Source organism: Psammomys obesus, unplaced genomic scaffold (assembly GCF_907164565.1).
Source record: "Psammomys obesus unplaced genomic scaffold, mPsaObe1.curated_primary_1811, whole genome shotgun sequence".
Taxonomy (NCBI): Eukaryota; Metazoa; Chordata; class Mammalia; order Rodentia; family Muridae; genus Psammomys; species Psammomys obesus.
The window spans coordinates 1-20107 of NW_026596109.1; the positions used below are offsets into that span (position 1 = coordinate 1).

The 20107-nt window shown below is 39.8% G+C and overlaps 1 protein-coding gene across 1 annotated transcript; it reads right to left on the minus strand.

Moving 5' to 3' along the window:
• Positions 1–15: 15 nt before the first annotated feature.
• Positions 16–14286, minus strand: LOC129692383 (cytochrome P450 2J4-like; the record flags this gene model as incomplete). Its single annotated transcript, XM_055628726.1, has 4 exons — positions 14071–14286; positions 2270–2432; positions 682–831; positions 16–227 (listed from the first exon to the last, which is right to left on the minus strand). Coding segments are annotated over exons 1-4 (741 nt in total), but the record flags the coding sequence as incomplete, so codon positions are not given.
• Between the last annotated feature and the right edge of the window lie 5821 nt (positions 14287–20107).

Consider the following 20107-nt stretch of genomic DNA (forward strand, 5'->3'; position numbering starts at 1 on the left):
AAACCTTGTTTTTGCCCATTCCCAATCCAATATTCTTTCCAAAATGTGCAAAGGCAGGGAGTTTACCATTAACATCATTGATGCCTCCAAACATACTGTCTCATCTGCTAACTTCAGCAGCTCCTGAAACTGACCATCCTCATACTCAAAGCGCTCTCCAAAAGTGATGGAGCAAATGATGTTGGAAAATGCATTTTTCAACTTCAAGTGAGGGTCAAAAGGCTGTCCTGGAGGTGGAGATGGGGAGGAAAGAGTCTTTCAAAGATATTGGTTTGTTTTTTCTCTTTCTTTTCTTTCTCTGTCTTTCTTCTTTCTCTCTCTTTCTTTATCTTTATTAATTTTTCCTATTTAAATATTTCAACGCTGTGTGATATAAAATATGCATAATAAAGTATAATATGAAAAGCTGGGGCCACAGCCTCCTACATGGGGCTTGGCATGATTCAAGGACTTGGTCAATATTTGTCACATAGATAACCAGGCTTTTTGTTCAGGAACCTGTTAAAAGACCCATTTTTGTGTTTAGCTGTAGAACTCCTGCGCCAGGTATATTGCTAGATATTTACTCTTCAGTCCTCAGTGCCCAGAACACTGAGGCACAAGGACAAGCTTGAGACAATAAGAATCTGTTCAATGAACAAAATGGCCAGAGCACCCTGCACCACCCTGTGAAATGCCCACCTTCTTCCTCTCCTATGGCCTCCACAAGGTAGAAGGCCTCCTCCTTTATGCGCTGCTCTAAGCTCTTCTTCCCCAATCCGAAGTTCTTGAGCATCATCAGTGCAAACCGTCTTTGCTCCTTCCATGTCTGTCCACTGGAGAAGGCAATTCCTGGAAAGAAAAAAAAGATTTAATATTATGGTATTGAGATTCTGACTGTAAAATACCTGAAAACTGTATTAGACCCACATGCAGATGAAATGAAGGGCAGGTATGGAAATTCACAGCTTCTAAATATGATCCAAAGCAAGTGACTAACATGTTTTGGTGATTTGCAACAGCACATAATTTAGTAAGTACTTCCTTTCCATTATATAATTTTGTTCTGACAGGAACTCCATATGTTTACTACCAACTACAAAAATGTCCATTTCAGTTGGTAAAATGCTGAGGCATGATAACAATTTGAAAAGTAAAATGAAAGACAACATGTTGTTCACCTTTAGGGGTTCAAATTCAAGTATTTCTGGTTCTAAAGCATCACCCATCCCTGTGATAGGTCCCTGATATCCCCATTTTGCAGGTATCTGAGTCATAGGCCATGATGGCTTCTTGTTTTATTGTTTTTTTTAAATATGTATTTGTTCATTGACTTTATATTCTGATTTTACCCCCTTCTTCTCCTCCCAGTCTCACCCTCTCTTCCTCTTCCCCCTTTCCTCAGTCCCCTACACTTCAGAAAACATAAAACCCCCAACAACCCACCACAGTATGTCAAGTCACATCAGGACTGAACTTATTCTCTTCTCTTGCAGTATGACTAGGCATCCCTGCCGGGGAAAGGGTATGTGTGGTAAGAAATCAGACACAGAGCCCAAGTCATACACAGTTCTTCAATCTCTTGTTAGGGAACCCACATGAATCTCAAGCTATTCCTCACCTAGCATAGCTGTCTTCAGAGAGACTCCAACCAGCATCAGATTAATAGAGATGCTGAGACACACAGCCAAACATTGGGCAAAGTGTAGGGAGTCTTGTGGAAAAGTATATGTGGGGGTGGAAGAAAGAAGGACCTGGACGGGACAGGAAGACAACAAGAAGACCAAAAGAGCCAACTAACCAGACTCTAGAGGGGCTTGTAGATTCTGAAGCACCAACTTAGGACTGTGGTTGGACTGGACCTAAGTCACCTACACAGGTGGTTTCTCTCTTAAATGACTTCAGTCCATGGGGTTTTCATGTCACCACCCCAGTCTAGCCTACTGTCATTTTTTGTCACCTTGAGTGTTCACACTCCTTCTTTTATAACTTAAAATGTTGTTTTTGTTTTCATTCCTCTGTTGTGTACCTGTCATCCTAAGTCTCCTTATATTTTTCAAACCAACCATATATTATTCCCTTTATATTTTGTCAGAAATTTAATATTACCTGTACCTTTTTCACTTTTGAAAATTCCACTGATATGTTATAATCTTGATCATATCCTTTTTCCACTCCCTTCTTCCAGGCCTCCATGGAACCTTTCCAAACATATGTCCTATTTTCCACACAAATTCATATCTTGTTTAAATAACATACTGAAGTCAATAGTGCTGCCAATGAAACTTACCACTATTTTTAAAGACACGTTCCCTGCTAGGTAAAACTGGGCGTTTCCAAAAGTTTTGTTCCATGTGAGTGAAAGCCTCTTTGATTAAGGGCAGTCCAGTTATGACCACTGAGGAGATGTTACCAAAGTCCAGGCTAATTATGTTTCCGTACTTCTTCACAAACTGAAAGACATTTCAATAGTCACAGTTGAGTGTGCCTGTGTCCGTGTGTCAAGGGATGGTCAACTTGCAATCAATGGACTTGGGGAGATGTCTGCATGACAGTGTGAATGGAGAGATGCACCTTGGTACATGGAAGTGTTTCCGAAAAAGAATTCTTTGTCTCTTCTGAACTAAATTCAAATTCAATTAAACATGTATGTACTCTATACAGAAGGTGAATATGATACAAGTGAGTATGAATTGAGTATGAGGAACAATCAGGAGTATAATGGGGTATTTGGAAGAGAACAAGAGTATACATGAAATGCACAATGTACAAAATATGGTTGGTTTGAAAGACAGTATGTGAGCAATACCGAATTTTCTTCTACTTGTGTGCCTAAGAGTCAGAAATATGTGGACCCCACCTCTGCCTTTTCTATACCTGCCACAGGGGTATCATCTCTAACTGTAGCAGTGCTACATTGTCTAACTGTAACAATGGTATCAAACAGAAGAGTTCAAATGCCATCAGTAGTCTTTGGTCCTTTAAATACATCATTCCCATCCTTATGCACTGTCACCCTACTGCTTTGAGACCTAAATCCATGGGAACAGTGTCAAAACAGATATAATGAACAGGTCTCATCTGAGAATCTTGCACCCACATTAAAGCCTAGACTCCGTCTTCCTATTTTTCTGTGTTCATAGTCATTAATAACATCATTTACCTTCAGCGAGTCAGACCTGTCTTGGTCATAAGATCAGCACCAATGAATGCATGACTTTTATCATAAGAGATATCACTAATGGAGTCATTAAAATCAAGCACATTTCTACTTTCATGTGTTAATGGCCAATCAAGAAGTTCTGGAAACACCTGAAAAGCTGGTTTAAGCTTATTGACTCTTCACTGGCAATATATAGCACCCAGATTTTGTGTCTGAGCTAGAGAATGATCCAGAGGCTAAGTACTGAAGTAAATGACTTTCTACATTTTATCAGTTCTCTGCCTTTGGTATGTCTATGTCAGTGGAATTACATTACTAAGCTTTACATTGTTCCCAACCAGGTAAAGATGAGCTGGTCAATTGACTTTCAGAACTCTAGGCTTATGATTCTCAAATATGTCAGTTCTGTTTGCAATTGATTCCTGTGGACTAAATGTCTCAGATATGGCAGGGCATGCTTTTCACTGTGCAACATCAAGTCAGTAAAATATAATTTCAAAGAGGAGAATAGGAGATAGGTTAGGTCAGCAGACATGAATCAATGGTAAGGTTGTTCTTTCCAATGATCTGGGTTCTATTCCTAGCTCTCACATGACAGTTCACACTGTCTCTAACTCCCATTTTGGGGCACCCAACATCTGGTCTCTGTGTGCACCTGACATACATGTAAACCACATGCATGTGGACTAGGGGAGAGGAGAAGGGGGAGAACAGGAAGGGTGGGCAGGACTGGGAGGAGATGAAGGAGAAGGCTACAAGCAGGGATACAAAGTGAACAAATTGTAAAAAATTCAAATCAATAAAAAAATGATGCAACTTGAAAGAGATTGCACAATATCAAAGTTCTTATATTTAAGAAGCAACAAAACACGGTCATCCAGAAGGAAAAGGAAAAAAAAAAAGGTACAATTACCTCTCCTATAAGAAGTAGCTACTTTGCTGAAGGTGTTTATCAGCTGTAGAAGTTCCCTGGTAGAATTTTTGGAGTGACTCATGTATATTATATCATCTGCAAACAATGACACTTGCTTGACTTCCTTCTTTTCAATTTGAATCCCCTTGCTCTACTTTAACTGTCTTATTGCTCTAACAAGGATTTCAAGAACTATTTGTAGAAGAGATATGGAGAGAAAAGGCAACCTTGCCTTGTCCTGATTTCAAGGGGATTGATTTTAATTTCTCTCCATATAGGCTTGTTGTGTATTATCTTTATTATATTTAGGAAAGTGCCTTGTATCCCTGATATCTCCAGGACTTTAGACATGAACGAGGGTTGAACTTTATTAAATGTTTTTCCAGCATCTAAAGAGATGATCATGTGGTGTTTTTTTTTTCTTTTAGTTTGTTTATATGGTGGATTAAATTGATGGATTTCTGTATACCGAACCACCCGTGCATATCTGGGATGAAGCCTACTTGAGTCATAGTGGATGATATCTTTTATGTGTTCTTGGATTTGCAAACTTGCACATCCACTTTGGAAATCAACCCGACACTGTCTCAGAAAATCAGGAATAGCAGTACCTCAAAATCCAGCTATTCTACTCCTGAAGAGTACACACAAAAGATGCCTTACCATTCAGTAAGAATATTTTTTCACTATGTTAATAGCAGCTTTATTTGAAATAGCCAGAATCTGGAAACAACCTACATGTCCCTCAACGGAGGAATGGATACAGAAATTGTGGTACATCTACACACTGGAATATTACTCAGCAATTAAAAACAAGGAAATCAAGAAATTAGAAGGTAAATGGATGGAACTAGAAAAGGTCATCCTGAGTGAGGTTGACTTTCAGAACTCTAGGCTTATGAGTCTCAAATATGTCAGAAGGAGAAGGAGAAAGACACATGTTGTATACTCACTTATAAGAGGATATTAGACATATAATATGAGATAAACATACTAAAATCTATAGTCTTAATGAAGCTAAACAACAAGGAGGATACTAGGGAAGATGTTTAATTCTCATTCAGAAGGGAAAACAGGATAGACACCAGAAATGGTGGAAGCAAGGAAACAAATGGGAAAGTATTATAGATTCACCCAACAGTGGATCTAAGCAGATGCTGCCCAGAGAGTCTTATGGAGGAAGAGAAGGGTGGGAGTGAGGGACATGGAGGGTACAAGGAGACCAACAAAACTAAAAGTTCTGAGCTCATGGGGTCCTGCAAAGACTGATGCACCAAAGGAGGACAGTGAATGGAGAGGACCTAGACCCCTGCTCCAAATGTGTCCTATTGGCAGCTCAGACTCCATGTGGATCTCTGAGTGAGGGAATCAGGGGCTGCCTCTATTATGAACAAAGTTGACTGCTCTCTGGTCACTTGCTCCTGATGATGGAGCCTCAACAGTTCGATGGAGGAAGAGGATCCAGGCAGTCCTGATGAGACTTAGCAAGCTAAAAGCAGATGGCAATAGTGGAGAAGTACCCATTTTAGTGGACTGGGAGAAGGAGATGAGGGTAAGCGTGAGGGAGGGTGGGATTGGGTGAGTTGAGGGAGGGGGCTTCAATTAGGATATATAATGAATAAATGGTGAAGAAAAAATAAAAATAAAAAAGAAGTACCTAAGAAGGGCAGTGATGTTAGTCTCTCTGCATGTGGGCATGTTTGTGTGTTCACAAAAGAACCTCATAGTCTCTGTGGCCTTAGCATTAAACGTTTTTCTCTTGTGTATCATTATTTGTGTGTATGTTTATGTGTATGAGTATAAAGGCCAGAGTTCATCACCAGGCATCTTTGTGAGAGGTCATACACCTCGCTTTACTTGAGTCAGGGTCTCTCATTGCCCAGAGAAAGCTATGCTGCCTAGCTAGTAAGTCCTGGAGATTAACTTGTCTTCTCCTGACTAGTCTGGAAGTTACAATTGTAGGCTCCTACACTGCGATTTTTAAATGTAAGTTCTGGAAACTGATTTCAGAACTTCTCAACTTCCTGGTAAGTATCACTCAGCCAAAGATCAGTGCCAAGGGCTAGGAACTTCGGTAATTTTAGCTCCAAGTAACTCACATTCCAATGTAAGTCAAAACTCAGGTCTTATTATTACACTGTTTATGAATTAATTAAGGAGGGAAAGTTAGGAATCACATGAGAGAACCAGTAACAGGTCAGGCTGCTAGAAGAAATAGCTGCTCATGAAAAATGAGGTAGGAAACAAGACTGCTGAGCATCCTTTACACTGAGGCATCTCAATCTCATTGCCAGCTGCAGTAGTCAACTTGCTGAGTTTGTGCCAGAAACCAAAGTCCTCTGAGTACAAAGGTTTACTCAATAAGTATATAATAATTTGAATGTAGAGACCTCAAGTCAGCTTGAGTACAAATTATTCTTTTTAGTTTGTGTTTACTTTGGGGAAAATTTAGTGAAGCTTTATGTTTCTTGATTTTCAAATATATGAATTATAAAACATATTACTTCTCATCAATAACTTGGTTCTCATAAAAATTAGGACAAGTAAATGAAGTAAAATTATCCTAGTTATTTATGTAGTAAGGAATGCACTGCTTAATAATAGGAACGACAATGGTTACAGTGGTAGAGCCCAGAGAACAGGCAGATGGGCTTATCTAGCAAGAAGGTCACAAATATAATCCTGGTATGCAAAAAAACAAAAACAAAACGAAACAAAACAAAACAAAAAACCCAAAAAACTAATTGGTTGGGCTGGAGAGGTGTTCAGCGGTTACATGTCCTGAGTGCTTTGCTCTTCTAGAGGTCCTGATTTCAAGGCCTAGCAAGCACATGGTAGCTTATAGCTACCTATAACTGGATCTTATTCACTCTTGTTGTAAGCATATATGCAGAAAAAAACACTCAGATATAGAATGCTAATAACTCATTTAAATATATAACTTACATACTGCTTCAATTCATTAGATTTTGTTCTTATTTACAGTAAATTTCAGGGCTGAAGAAATGGCACAGTAGTGAAGAGAGATTCCTGACTGGTCTTGCAGAGGACCACAGTTTGATTCCTAGCACCCATGTTGGTTGGCTCACAATGGCTTGTAACTTCATTTCCAGGAATCCAACAATACCCACTTCTGAAATCTACAGGTACAAGCTCATACTACTTACATACATACACACATAAACACATAAATATATATATAATAAATATTTATGAAAATTTATCTTAAAATGATTCAGTAAGCTGTACTAGAGAAACTTTAGAATTTGTGTGGTGAGTGGGAAACACAGTTTCCACATTCTCAACAAGAAGGACAGCTTCTTCTTTGCCACTGTGTCTTAACTCATGCCAACTCCACCATTTAGAATTACTTGTTCTAAATTGTTCTGGGTACCTGTTAACATTCCTTTTAAGAGCAGCCTAATTTAGGCCATCCTTCTACCAAAGGCTCTTCATAGAAGTTCCCACCCATGGTGATCTGATGCCACAATTGGTGATGGGTTTTATACATGATCATCTTGCATTATGTCTGTGATGGTAAGTATTTAATATAGGTTAGTTACTAAATAAGACCAGGAATAAATTATGTCATGAAGAGGGAGGCAGGAAGGGCAGAAAATAAGTGTTAAATCAAATCATGCTGAATTTAAGCTCTTGTTTGCCAGGACCTTGGTGAACACCATGGGAAAGCCATATTCCTGTTTTCCTCAGTCAGTGGAAAGTAGAAAAAAGTTAGTAAATGCCAGCTCACAGGTTTGCCTATCATGCAGTCTGAATGAAGAGTTGCACTAGAACCTGAGGTAAGGCCATCATTTTGTGAGGATTATTTACCAATGCCAAGACTCCAGTATTAGTAAAATGTACCATTTTATTCCACTTACTTATATCCAGAAATCTTTTTTTAATTTTTTCACAATTTATTCATTATATAAATATCATGATAGAAGCCCCCTCCCTCAACTCCTCCCAGTCACAGCCTTCCTCCCTCTTCTCTCCTATCCCCTTCCTCTAGTACACAGAAAGGAGGAGTTCTGCTCCTCTGCCACCTGCCCATAGCTTATCAAATCTCATCAGTAGCCCTCCTGTATACAAAAGACAAAAAGTCTGAGAAAGAAATTAGGGAAACAACATCCTTCACAAGAGCCACAGAGGACATAAAGTACTTTGGTGTGACTCTAACCAAGCAAGTCAAAAACTTGTATGAAAAAATTTCAAGTCTCTGAAGAAAGAAATAGAAGATATCAGAAGATGGAAAGATCTCCCATGCTCATGGCTTGGCAAGATTAACATGCTAAAAATGGCCATCTTGCCAAAAGCAATCTACAGATTCAATGCAATTCCCATCAAATTACCAACACAATTCTTTACAGACTGTTGTAAATAAGGATTAATATTTACTAATAATTATCTTTTGGTAAAGCTTGCTGTTATGCCTATCAGCTGTATAACCAAATCACCACACAGAGACTGGGTTTATTTAGTTAACCTAGAACACAATGCTGGGCAATAGTTACTCTATCCTAAACCACCAAGCCCTCATCGTTTCCTAACATTTAGATTTCCCACATTATTCTTGCTTTTAGTGATATCTTAGATCCAGGCCATCTCTCCACATAGTTCCAAGATCCAGCTCTCTTTCCAAGCTCTCCTCTCACCCCTTCTCCTCCCACTCCTTACCTGCCCTCTAGCTCCTCCGTCTTTCCTGTCCTTTGACTCCTCCCAGCTCAACATTGTGCCTAGTTGCTTTATTTGGAAGTTTACACAAAGTTGAGAAAGGAGGCTTAGAATGAGTATCACAATGCAATATCCGGATTGAAACCAGAGAGTGTGGGGGGGGAGAGAAATCAGCATTTGAATGAACAAGGGTAAGGTGTATACATTTCAAAAGAACATTATACCAACAACAGACCTTGAAAAAAAATTTCCACCTTCATATGCAATAACAAGAAACCCAGAAATGCTACAACAATCCTGTACAATAAAAGACCTTCTGGATGTATTTCCATCCCTGATCTCAAGCTGCACTATAGAGCAACAGTAATAAAAACTGCATGGTACTGGCATAGAAACAGAATGGTACTGGCATAGAAACAGAATGGTGGATCAATGGAACTGAACAGAGGACCCAAAAAGAAACCAACACACTTATGGACACCTGATCTTTGACAAAGATGCCAAAACCATACATTGGAGAAAAGATAGCATCTTCAACAAATGGTGCTGGTCTACATGAAGAAAACTGCAAATAGATCCATACTTATCACCCTGCACAAAGCTAAAGTCCAAGTGGATGAATCAAAGACCTTAACATAAAACCAGACACATTAAATCGGTTAGAAAAAAAAAAAGTGGGGAATACCCTTGAACTCATTGGCACAGGAGACAACTTCCTGAACAGAACACCAACAGCACAGGCTCTAAGAGCAACAATCAATAAATGGGACGTCATGAAACTGAAAAGCTTCTGTAAAGCAAGGGACACTGTCATCAAAACAAAAGGAATGCCTACAGATTGGGAAAGAATCTTCACAAACCCGATATCTGACAGAGGGCTAATATCCAGTATATATAAAGAACTAAAAAAGCTGAAAAGCAACAAATCAAGTAATTCAATTAAAAAATGGGGAAGAGAGCTAAACAGAGAATTCTCCATAGAGGAATATCAACTGGAAGAGAAACACTTAAAACAATGCTCAGCCTCATTAGCCATCAGGGAAATGCAAATAAAAATGACCCTGAGATTTCACCTTACACCCACCAGAATGGCCAAAATCAAAAACTCAAGTGACAACACATGCTGGAGAGGTTGTGGAGAAAGGGGACCCCTCCTCCACTATTGGTAGGAATGTAAACTTGTACAACCACTCTGGAAATCAATCTGGTGCTTTCTCAGACAACTAGAAATAGCACTTCCTCAAGATCCAGCTATACCACTCCTAAGCATATATCCAAAAGAGGCTCAAGTACACAATAAGGACATTTGCTCAACCATGTTTGTAGCAGCTTTATTTGTAATAGCCAGAAGCTGGAAACAGCCCAGATGCCCCTCAACTGAGGAGTGGATACAGAAATTGTGGTACATGTACACAATGGAATATTTCTCAGCAATGAAAAAGAAGGAAATCATGAAATTTGCAGGTAAACTGTAGGAAGTGGAAAGGAGCATCCTGAGTGAGCTATACCAGAAGTACAAAGACACACACGGTATATACTCACTCATATAAACATATAATATAGGATAAACCTACTAAAATCTGTACACCTAAAGAATGTAATCTAGGGGGAGGACTGTGGCTAAAATGTTCAATCCCCATCCAAAAAGTCAAAGAGGATGGACATCAGAAGAAGAAGAAAACAGGAAACAAATTAGGAACCTGCCACTGAGGGCCTGTAAAAGTCTCTGCCCTGCAGACTATCAAAACAGAAGCTGAGAATTATGGCCAACTGTTGGGCAGCATGCATGAAATCTTAGGAAAGAAGTGGGAAATAGTAAGATCTGGAGAGGACAGGAGCTCCATAAAGAGAGCAACAGAACCAAAAATATTTGAACACAAGGGTCTTTCCAGAGACTCATACTCCAACCAAGTACCATGAATGGAGATAACCTAGAACCCCTGCACAGATGTAGCCCATGGCAGTTCAGAGTCCAAGTGGGTTCCATACTAATGGGAAGAGGGACTGCCTCTGACATGAACTAAATGGCCTGCTCTTTGATCACCTCCCTCTGAGGGAAGAGCAGTCTTATCAGGTAACAGAAGATGACAATGAAGCCACTCCTGATGAGATCTGATAGACTAGGATTAGAAGGAAGGAGAGGAAGTCCTCCCCTATCAGCAGCCTTGGGGAGGGGCATATGTGGAGAAGAGAGAGATAAGATGTGTTTAGGAGGGGAAGAGGGTGGGGTTCATGGGGGGATACAAAGTGAATAAAGTGTAATTAATAAAAATTGAAATAAAAAATAAATTTTAAGAAATAAATAAAAAACAAAACAAAAAAAAAACACAAGGAAATCATGGAATTTATAGGCAGATGGATGGAACTAGAAAAGAGCAGTCCAGAAATATTAAAATGTAAACTAATAAATAGTATAAAATAAAGGGATGAATATTCAATCTCCTGGGAAGAAGAACCAGTCTCAGTTTTATACTGAACTATTGTGACATTACGCCTTTCACCTAAACCTTGATGACACATCCAATATATTTGCAAAAGAAAGATAAACATCAATATTTTTAGTAACTTTGACGCCATGAAAAACAATTTCTTAATCACGCTAATTACAACAGCACTGAACAGAGGGTAAACTCCAAACAGACCTTGCAGTCTTTAGCCAAAAACCAAGAAAAGTGCAGACCAGCAGGACAAGATGTCTGCCTTCTTGACTATATGTCTTTGAGTTAACCACCATGAACAACATGGACTTCTCCAAACGTTCAATGGAGTGCAGTAGTTGGGTTCATAAGTGGAGCTCTATCACTCACTCTGCCTTGGCATCACACCTGGGTTGAGTTCATGAGCAGAACAATTAGCTTCACAGCTGTTCTGTGACAAAGACAGTCTAAAAATGAGGTCAGACTGGGACTCTAATCTTCTACTTTCTCTTATGGTAACAAAGGTGTCTCTTCCTCATAGGACAGAGGAAGGAAGACATCTCTGACTTGGGTGGCCCAATATTCTGATGGACTTTTATGGTGTGTAGCTGTCCTCATTCTCAGAAGACTGTGCTGATGACATTGTCAGGTGAATTCGTGTGGGAGTGGGGATCACATTTGGTAAGGTCACCAAGATTCATACTATCGACTTTCTACAGCCTAACTTTACTCTTGAATCCCTACTCAGGAAAAAATATGTGTTCAGATCCTCAAGAATCTACCTATGCAAGTTAAATTGCCTCAAAACAAGAACATCTCAAGCCTATTCAGATGATAAACTTTGGAGTTATGCATGATGAAAGCTTATTAAGCAACCATAATTTATTTTTAAATGTTCAGTAGTCTCAGCAAAAAATAAAAGTTGGGGAGGGCCAGCAAAGGGAATTTGGAGGACAGAAAGGTGCAATGACCTAAGTGGAGATTTTTACAGAAAAACTCAACAGAGAAGTAATGTGAGAATGACCATGAGCTATACAGAGGAGAGAAGAAGCTCCACTCTGCACAACATAAACAAAGCAGATCTCAACTGGCAAGAACCAGAATCAGAGATGCCATGGCTGTGCCTTAGAATCCAGCCATTTACAAAAACAAGAAGTAGAAAGTGCAGGTTAGAAAATAATTAAAGAATGATAGCACCTTTTTAGTCTGGCAAAATACAAACCTGCCATAAAGAACTCAACAGCATGAAGCCACAAACTTTACTAAACAAAATCACCACCATCAACATGGAAACTAAAACCAGAAAGTCTCTTGAAACCAGAGAAAAGATAATTTACCACTTAGGCGGAAATCAGAATGCATAGAACCAAGTGGGATAATATCTACAAACATTAAGGACCAGAGATTATCAACCTAGTGTCCTACAATTGGGAAAAGCAGTGTTGAAATGGAGGAGAAGGCATTCTGAGGTGGGGCAAAAATAAGAAGTTTCCTTGTGCTGCAGCCTTCTCTGAACGAATGGAGAAGGAATGTGCTTGAGTTCAGAAAGGAAACTATGATCCTGAAGGGTCAGAAGAAAGAAGAGCTAAGAGGGGATAAATAAGGAGCAAAGGCCTCAGACTCTTCTGCCTTTAAGTTACAGCTGCACAAGACACTGAAGAGCAGGTTAGTGTCAGACATGGTTCTCAGTGTGAGTGGGGACAACACCTGAGAAGGCTGTTTCATAGAAGAGAGACAGGGGTCCTCCATGTTTGTAGTTGATTTTCTTCTCTTGGAAAATGCAAAGTCTCATAAATTGTATGTGTATATATGAAAACAGAGCAGCTTCTGGGAGGAGGATAAAAATTATAATGAAAGAGTGATGGTGAATAAAAAGTTACTCAGAAGTGTCTAAAAACTACTCAGGGAAACAATAATGGAAGAGTATATATATATATATATATATATATATATATATATATATATATATATATATATATATATATAAAACATATATATGTTGATAAAGTAATTAAATTAAGGAGTGAAAAATTCCATGTATAAGTATACAAAATTGCATACTTTCCCCATATAATGGTAAGAGATAAGTATAATAAATTATGGACCAACAAGTAGAAATGATAGTTTAAAAAAATGGCCCAACTATATTTTTTCACTACACAGGGCTCAGAAAATTACTACAGTTAAAAAGTAATTAGGAAGGATGATGGTTATTGTACTAAAACATCTGCTGATTTTAAATGAGTACGTACCAAAGACACACACACACACACACACACACACACACACACACACACTATAACAAAACCAACCAAAAACTATAACAAAACCAACCAAATATAAACCCAGGTAGGTCGACCAGAGGTAGACTTATGAGGACAAGTGGACAACTCCAAGTGGAGCTGGTAACTTCATGTACCTTTTTCTGTAGTTGACAAAGTCAGTAAGCAAGCAGTCAGCAAGGATGTAGAAACACTAAACAGGCACGTTTAGGAGAGAACTGATACTGTAGAAATTTCTGATCAAGAGAACAGTTTCATTTTGTCTTTCCTGCATGAGTGTTTAACACATAAAACTTGCGTACACATTTCTGGAAGCAACAGGGCTTCTTTGTCAAGATGAACAATTAATTAACGCATCAAACTTGACATGCTTAAAGCAATTGAAATCATTCACAGTGTGTTGTAAGACCATAATGAACTAACAGTGGAAATAGTTCATAAAAGGATAATAAAATAAACTTTTTGGCATCAAAAATTCTGTCTCTTAAATGAGGGCACAAATTAGACACTAGTTCAACTGGGTGGGTTATCAGGCAGCCAGCATTAACCTACAACCAGATCCTGTAGGTTTCAGTACCAGGATCTGTTTCTAGAGTTCGGGACTGGGTCATGGCACAGCCAGACACCGTCTCCATTTCTTACCGGCTGGATGTCCAAATGCAGATGTGACAACTCTAAATTGAACTGGAACAAGTTGCCCACGAAGGGCAGGCGCCAGGGCCCTGGAGGGTAGTTCTTGGGACGCCTGCTTTTGAGGTAGTCAGCCAGGAGCAGGAAGGTGACAGAAGCCAGCAGCACAGTCCCAGGATGGATTCTTGCCCAGATATCAGCCATCAGGGAACCGTCTGCATTAGTCATGGTGAGGGTCTGAGCTGGGCCAGTCTGCTGACAGTACTCACAGTGCTTTGTTCTACCCTATTCCTTGCAGACCAAGCCTCCTCTGTGTTGCCACAGCCTTTCTCTTCTGCTTTGTTAGAACCTTTCCTTTTGGCTCCGCCTTAGCTCTGTGCCCTGCCCCTTCCTCATCACTAGAAAGTAATGAGAGCAATCACATAGTCTTGTGCTCCTCGGCACCTTTACCCAATCTACTCTGTGTCCTGCCTAATACCCCTTCTGGTGTGCTGTGCTCTCTCTGTTTCCCCAAGTCATACCTACGTCCAGGTGCTGAGTCCTCCACCCCTAGGACCAGACACTGTGTTGCCAGAAACTCACACCCAACGTGGTTTAAAATGACTGGTTAAATGTTTGGAACTGTGGCCCTGTGCAGCCAGAGGCCATGTTGATATCTGTGAGCCGTGCTGTTTCTGGGGGCATGTAGATGTGATTGTCTGTGTTGCCACCTGAGGCCATGTTGATGGCTGTGGGCTGTGCTGCTGCCAATGGCCATCTTGGGGTGTGTGATCCTGCTCCAGCCTGGGGCCTTATCAATGAACCGCTGAGGACTATGTGAATGCCCCTTGTCTATGCTGTGTCCTGATGTCATATTGATGTCCATTGATGGAGCTGACACCAGAGACCATATTGGTGTCCACGATCCCTGTTGTTTCCAGAGGACATGGTGTTGTCCATGGCCTGCGCCTCTACCAAGAGATATGATGGCCCATGCTGTAACAGAAAGTTCTGTTGAACCCCATAGCCTGTCCTGCCACCAGAGACCATGTTTTGGTCCTTGGCACATGCTGACACTGGCGCCCTTGGGGATTTCTGTGGTCTATTCTCTCATCATAAACCATGTGGAAGTCTATGATCCATGCTTCCACTAGCTTAATTAATTAGTTAATTAATTATTGCTAGGCCATTATTTTTTGTTTATTCATTTGTTAATATTAATTACAATTTATTTACTTTTTATCCCAGCTGTGTCCCTTCCCTCATTCTCTCCCAATCCAATCCTCCCTCCCTCTTCTCCTCCCTTCCCCTCTCTACATCCATTGTTAGAGGTTCTCCTCCCCTTCCAACTGACCCTAGCTTATCAGGTCTCATCAGGACTGGCTGCAATGTCCTTCTCTGTGGCCTTACAAGGATGCTCTTCCCTCAGAGTCAGGTGGCCAAAGAGCCAGCCACTGAGTTCATGTCAGAGACAGTCCCTATTCCCCTTACTAGGGTACCCACTTGGATACTGAGCTGCCATTGGCTACATCTGAGCAGGGGCTCTAGGTAATATAATCACTGGCTTTAAAGAAACAGAAACAGCTTTTTTGAGATGAATCAACAGCAGGCTCATAGTTGAGAAGGAGAGACAAGGAAGTCTCAGTGACAACCCTCAGGAAAAAAAAAGTAGCAACTTAGATAGGAAGCAATAAAGAGAAGTCTTAAAATAACTTGATAAAGATGCTAACATGTAGCTCTCCACAGTTGATAGCTTCTGGTAGGGCTGGGGAAGGGCCTCCTTTTCTTTAAGGGGCTGTACCCTGGCAGTTTTTACCATTCTCCATATTCCAGTGACTATATGAATAAGACAAATTGGACCTTTTACTTTTTTTCTCTCTTTTTTTAAATTTATTTTCAGGAGGAAGGGCAAACCTGGGAGACCTGGAAAGTGAGTATAATCTGAATTCATTATCTGAACTCATTATATGAAATTCCCAAATATTCAATAAAAATATTATGTTAGGGGAGATAAAAGCCCTGCTAAATATGCTTCTGTTTTCAAAATTTCATATCATGGAGCTATTTTGTGATTATAGAAAAAGTGATTTACATCCTAGAAAGCTCCCAGTTAGTGAACCAGCTTTCCCCAGTGCTGGCAACCTTTCTGAGAAGGAAGTTACTATGACGCCTTGCTTTTCTGGGTCCTGACAATATGCTAAAGGCCTCGATCCCTGAAGTCCTTCTCCCTCTTCTTCCCCCTTTCCTCCTGTCCTCTTTTCTCCCCTCTTTTATTTTTATAAATAATTTTCAAACATTTAAAATATTTTGCTCATTTTTGACAATTGCAGACAATAATTTTGATATATGCTTTCCACTCTCCCAGCTCCTCCCAGATCCTATCCACCTAACTTCATGTGTTTCCTCTTTAAAACAAAATAAACATTTTAAAACAAAATTGTGTGTGTATGTGTGTGTGTGTGTGTGTGTGTGCGTGTGCGCGCGCGCGCGTTAGTTTGTTTGATTTTAAAGACTTCTAGGTGTTTGAGAGATCCTCTGACTGTTCTTTAGGTGAGAGTTTCATAAGCAGAATTATCAATGCCACAGAGAGCATGGCAAGGTTCTGAAGAGAGAGCTGTCAGTACACCCTAATAAAGAATGAAGTCTATTCTTAAAGGTTTCAGAGGGAGTTGGACATCTCACTTCAGGAGACAAAATAGTTAAAAAGTGGCCTATGTTTCATGTCTATGATCACTGGCAGCAGAGACAGAGGGGCAGTTAGGCCTTTTGTGACAGCTGTGAGAAGAGAGAAACTCTGAGGTCTCAGCAAGTGGTCCCACTTTATCTGTCTATGTATGTATGTATGTATGTATGTATGTATGTATGTATGTATGTATGTATGTATGTATCTATCTATCTATCTATCTATCTATCATCTGTCTATCTATCTATCTATCTATCTATCTATCTATCTATCTATCTATCTATCTATCTACCTATCTATCTGAGAGATAGCATCACACTAAGAAGCTCTGGTTGGCCTGGAACTATGTTGACCAGTTTGGCCTCAAAACCACAGGGCCCCACCTGCTTCTTCCTCCCCGGTGCTGAGATTTAAGGTGTGCAGCACACACAGGCTGCTGGTCTCACCTTCTTAAAGCTTCTCAGAGGGCAGAGACTGAGTCTGGGTGTGCATGGTGGTGGTGGGAAGAACTGTGAATCTGGAGCACATGTCACTTGATAGAGAGAAAGCACTGTTGGAATGTTATTAAATAACCCCTCAATCATGAAGTTTGCTGTGCAGTCAGGAAGGCCAAATAAGCTGTTTAGAGCTGTATGTGTCTTCAAAATCTTGTTTTTCGGTATCCGTTCTCAAGTGGAGAACATTCGTGCTAATGCATTTGTATGTTTATAGTCCCCTTTCCCCAAATCCATCATGAAAATATGTGGGTATTAGGAAAGCAATGCAAATTAACAAGAAAGAGATCATAAGCTGCAGCCCACAAAGTGGGAAAAGATTTTTACCAATCTAAATGAGAAAAAGGGATAATATCCAAAATATATAGATAACTCAACAATATGTTGTCAAGTAGCCAAATAACCCAATTAATAATGGGGTACACTTCTAAAGAGAGAAGTGGAGATATATAAGTTATTCTTTCCATAATAATTAACGCAGAAAATTATGTCAACAGCAGTTTTCATAAACCAACTAGTTCCCCAATGACTGACATAGAGAGATAATTTATATTAAGCTGTGAGCACTATGCTGGGCAGATTCTGCACTATTCCAATCCTAGTAACGTTAAAACCCACATAAAAGCCAATCACTTGTCAATCTGATGACTTCCAGGAGACTTCAGCTCCATCAGTCTGTCCTTACAGGCACATGCTCATTGCCATCTTGCCTTATGGCAACCCCTTTCCCTCCAGCTTCCTCTCTCCTTCTGCCTTTTCTTTTTTCTCCTCTCCTATCTAAAATCCAAGCCCAGAAACCTAAAACTCCACCTACTTCTTTACCACCCAGACATAGGCTTGAGTATCTTTACTTATCCAATCAGGCATAATTGGGGAACAATCCTTATCATCACATGGTTAAAGGAGATAATTCAAATTTATAACAATGCCTGTGGCAGGCTGGTAACCAGATCTCAAGGCACTGAAATCAGTATTTGAAAACATAGTTGAACATTCCTGCCACAGAGAAGGCTCAATAGAGGAAACAGAAATGGCTGAAAAATACCTAAAGAAAAGTTACACATCCTTAGCCATTGGAGAAATGCAAATCAAAATTACTTTGAGATCCTATTTTATGCCTGTCAAAAATGGCTAAGATGAATATTACCAATAACTGCTCATGCTGTTGAGGATGTAGAGCAAGGGAAACACTTCTCCATTGCTGTCTGTACAGCTTCTATGGACATTAGTATGGAGTTTCCTCAGAATGATGAGAATTACCTGCTTTAAACTCAGCTATATCATTCCTGTTCATATACCCAAATACAGGGACACTTGCTCAAGTCATAATAATCAGAAACTGGAAACAGCTTGGTATTTCTCAATTGGAAGAGTGAATGAAGAAAATGTGGTACTTTTGCACAAAGGAGTAATACTCAACTCTTTTAAAAAATGACATCATGAAATTTTTAGGTGAATGGAGGAAACTAGAAAAGTTATATTGAGTGAATAAATCCAAACCCAGGTAAATAAATATGGCATATCTTTGCTTAAATCTAGATATTAGCCATTGAATAAATGATTACCATGTTACAGTACATGGATCCACAGAGGTTAGGTAAAGAAGAAGGAAGTGGAGGGGGCAACATGTGACTATCCCTGAATTTGAGAAATAGAATAGATCTTTCTGGGTCTATTTTAGAGGAGGGATGTGGAGGTATTAGAACCGAAAGATCAGGTGGAAAACAGGAGGGAAGATGGGATTGAAGGAGGGAATGAGGGCAAAGACAGCTAGAACTGAAAGGCATTTGAGTGGACATATATAAACTTAGTGTAGTTTAAGCTTTCTATAATATATGAAGATGAACCTAGTGAAGTCTCCAAATGATATTGAAGACAGAACTGCATCTGGTCATTTCCTGTCACCAAATGGAGTTTCCAGTCTAAGGACTGTGTTTCATCCAACTGAGTAGTTGGCTGAAAAGGCCTAGTGGAAACCCCAAACAGCTCCATCTGTTGCCATGAGACTAGGTTGCTCTCTCCAAATTGACAGCAAGGCCACACTACCGAAGACGACACTCACACAACTCACTGAACATGTGGAAGTGGAGTTGGTGGTTACAAGGAATCTTCACCCTGTATCTTAGGGTCAATGACTCATGAAGATAATATGTAGACTACCAAAATAGAAAAGTAAGCACAAACCTAACCACAAAACCTTAGATCAACAAGCTATTCTGTCTTCAAAATATGCTAGGGTAATGGTGGCACATTCATTGTTAATGAATGTCTAATTTGACCTAAGGTCCAATTTGTGAAATGGAATCTATATCTCACACTGCCTGAGTAAACAAGTATCAGAGTCTAAAGCTTCCAGAATCTTAGAGTAAAACCACATAATACTGGTCTAATATGAAATGTAAAAATAAAATGAGTAATAATGATGTTTTCATATACTCATAGATTACTGCCTTATTCTGCCACCATCAGAAAGGCTTTCTTCTATAGCAGGGGGGAACAAACACAGAGACCCACTGACAGACACTACCCACTGAGAGAAACATTGGAAAATACAGCTCGACTTTTTATTATTTCCATTAATCAATTAATTTACTTTACATCCCTATCACAGCTTACCCTCCTTTCTCTATTTTCCATCCCTCCCTCTCACTGTACTGCTCCCATTCACATTTCTTTGTACTCAGTGAAGGGGACACTTCCCATGGTTACCAACCTACCATAGCATATTAACAGAGTCAGAGAGTGCTCCTGCTCCAGTTGTTAGTAGAACCACATGAAGAACAACCTGCACATCAGTTAAGTGTGTGGGTGCCTAGTTCCTTCTTATGCTTGTTTCTTGGCTGGCCATTTAGACTTTGGGAGCCTCTACTGGCCCAGGTTTTTTGATTCTGTA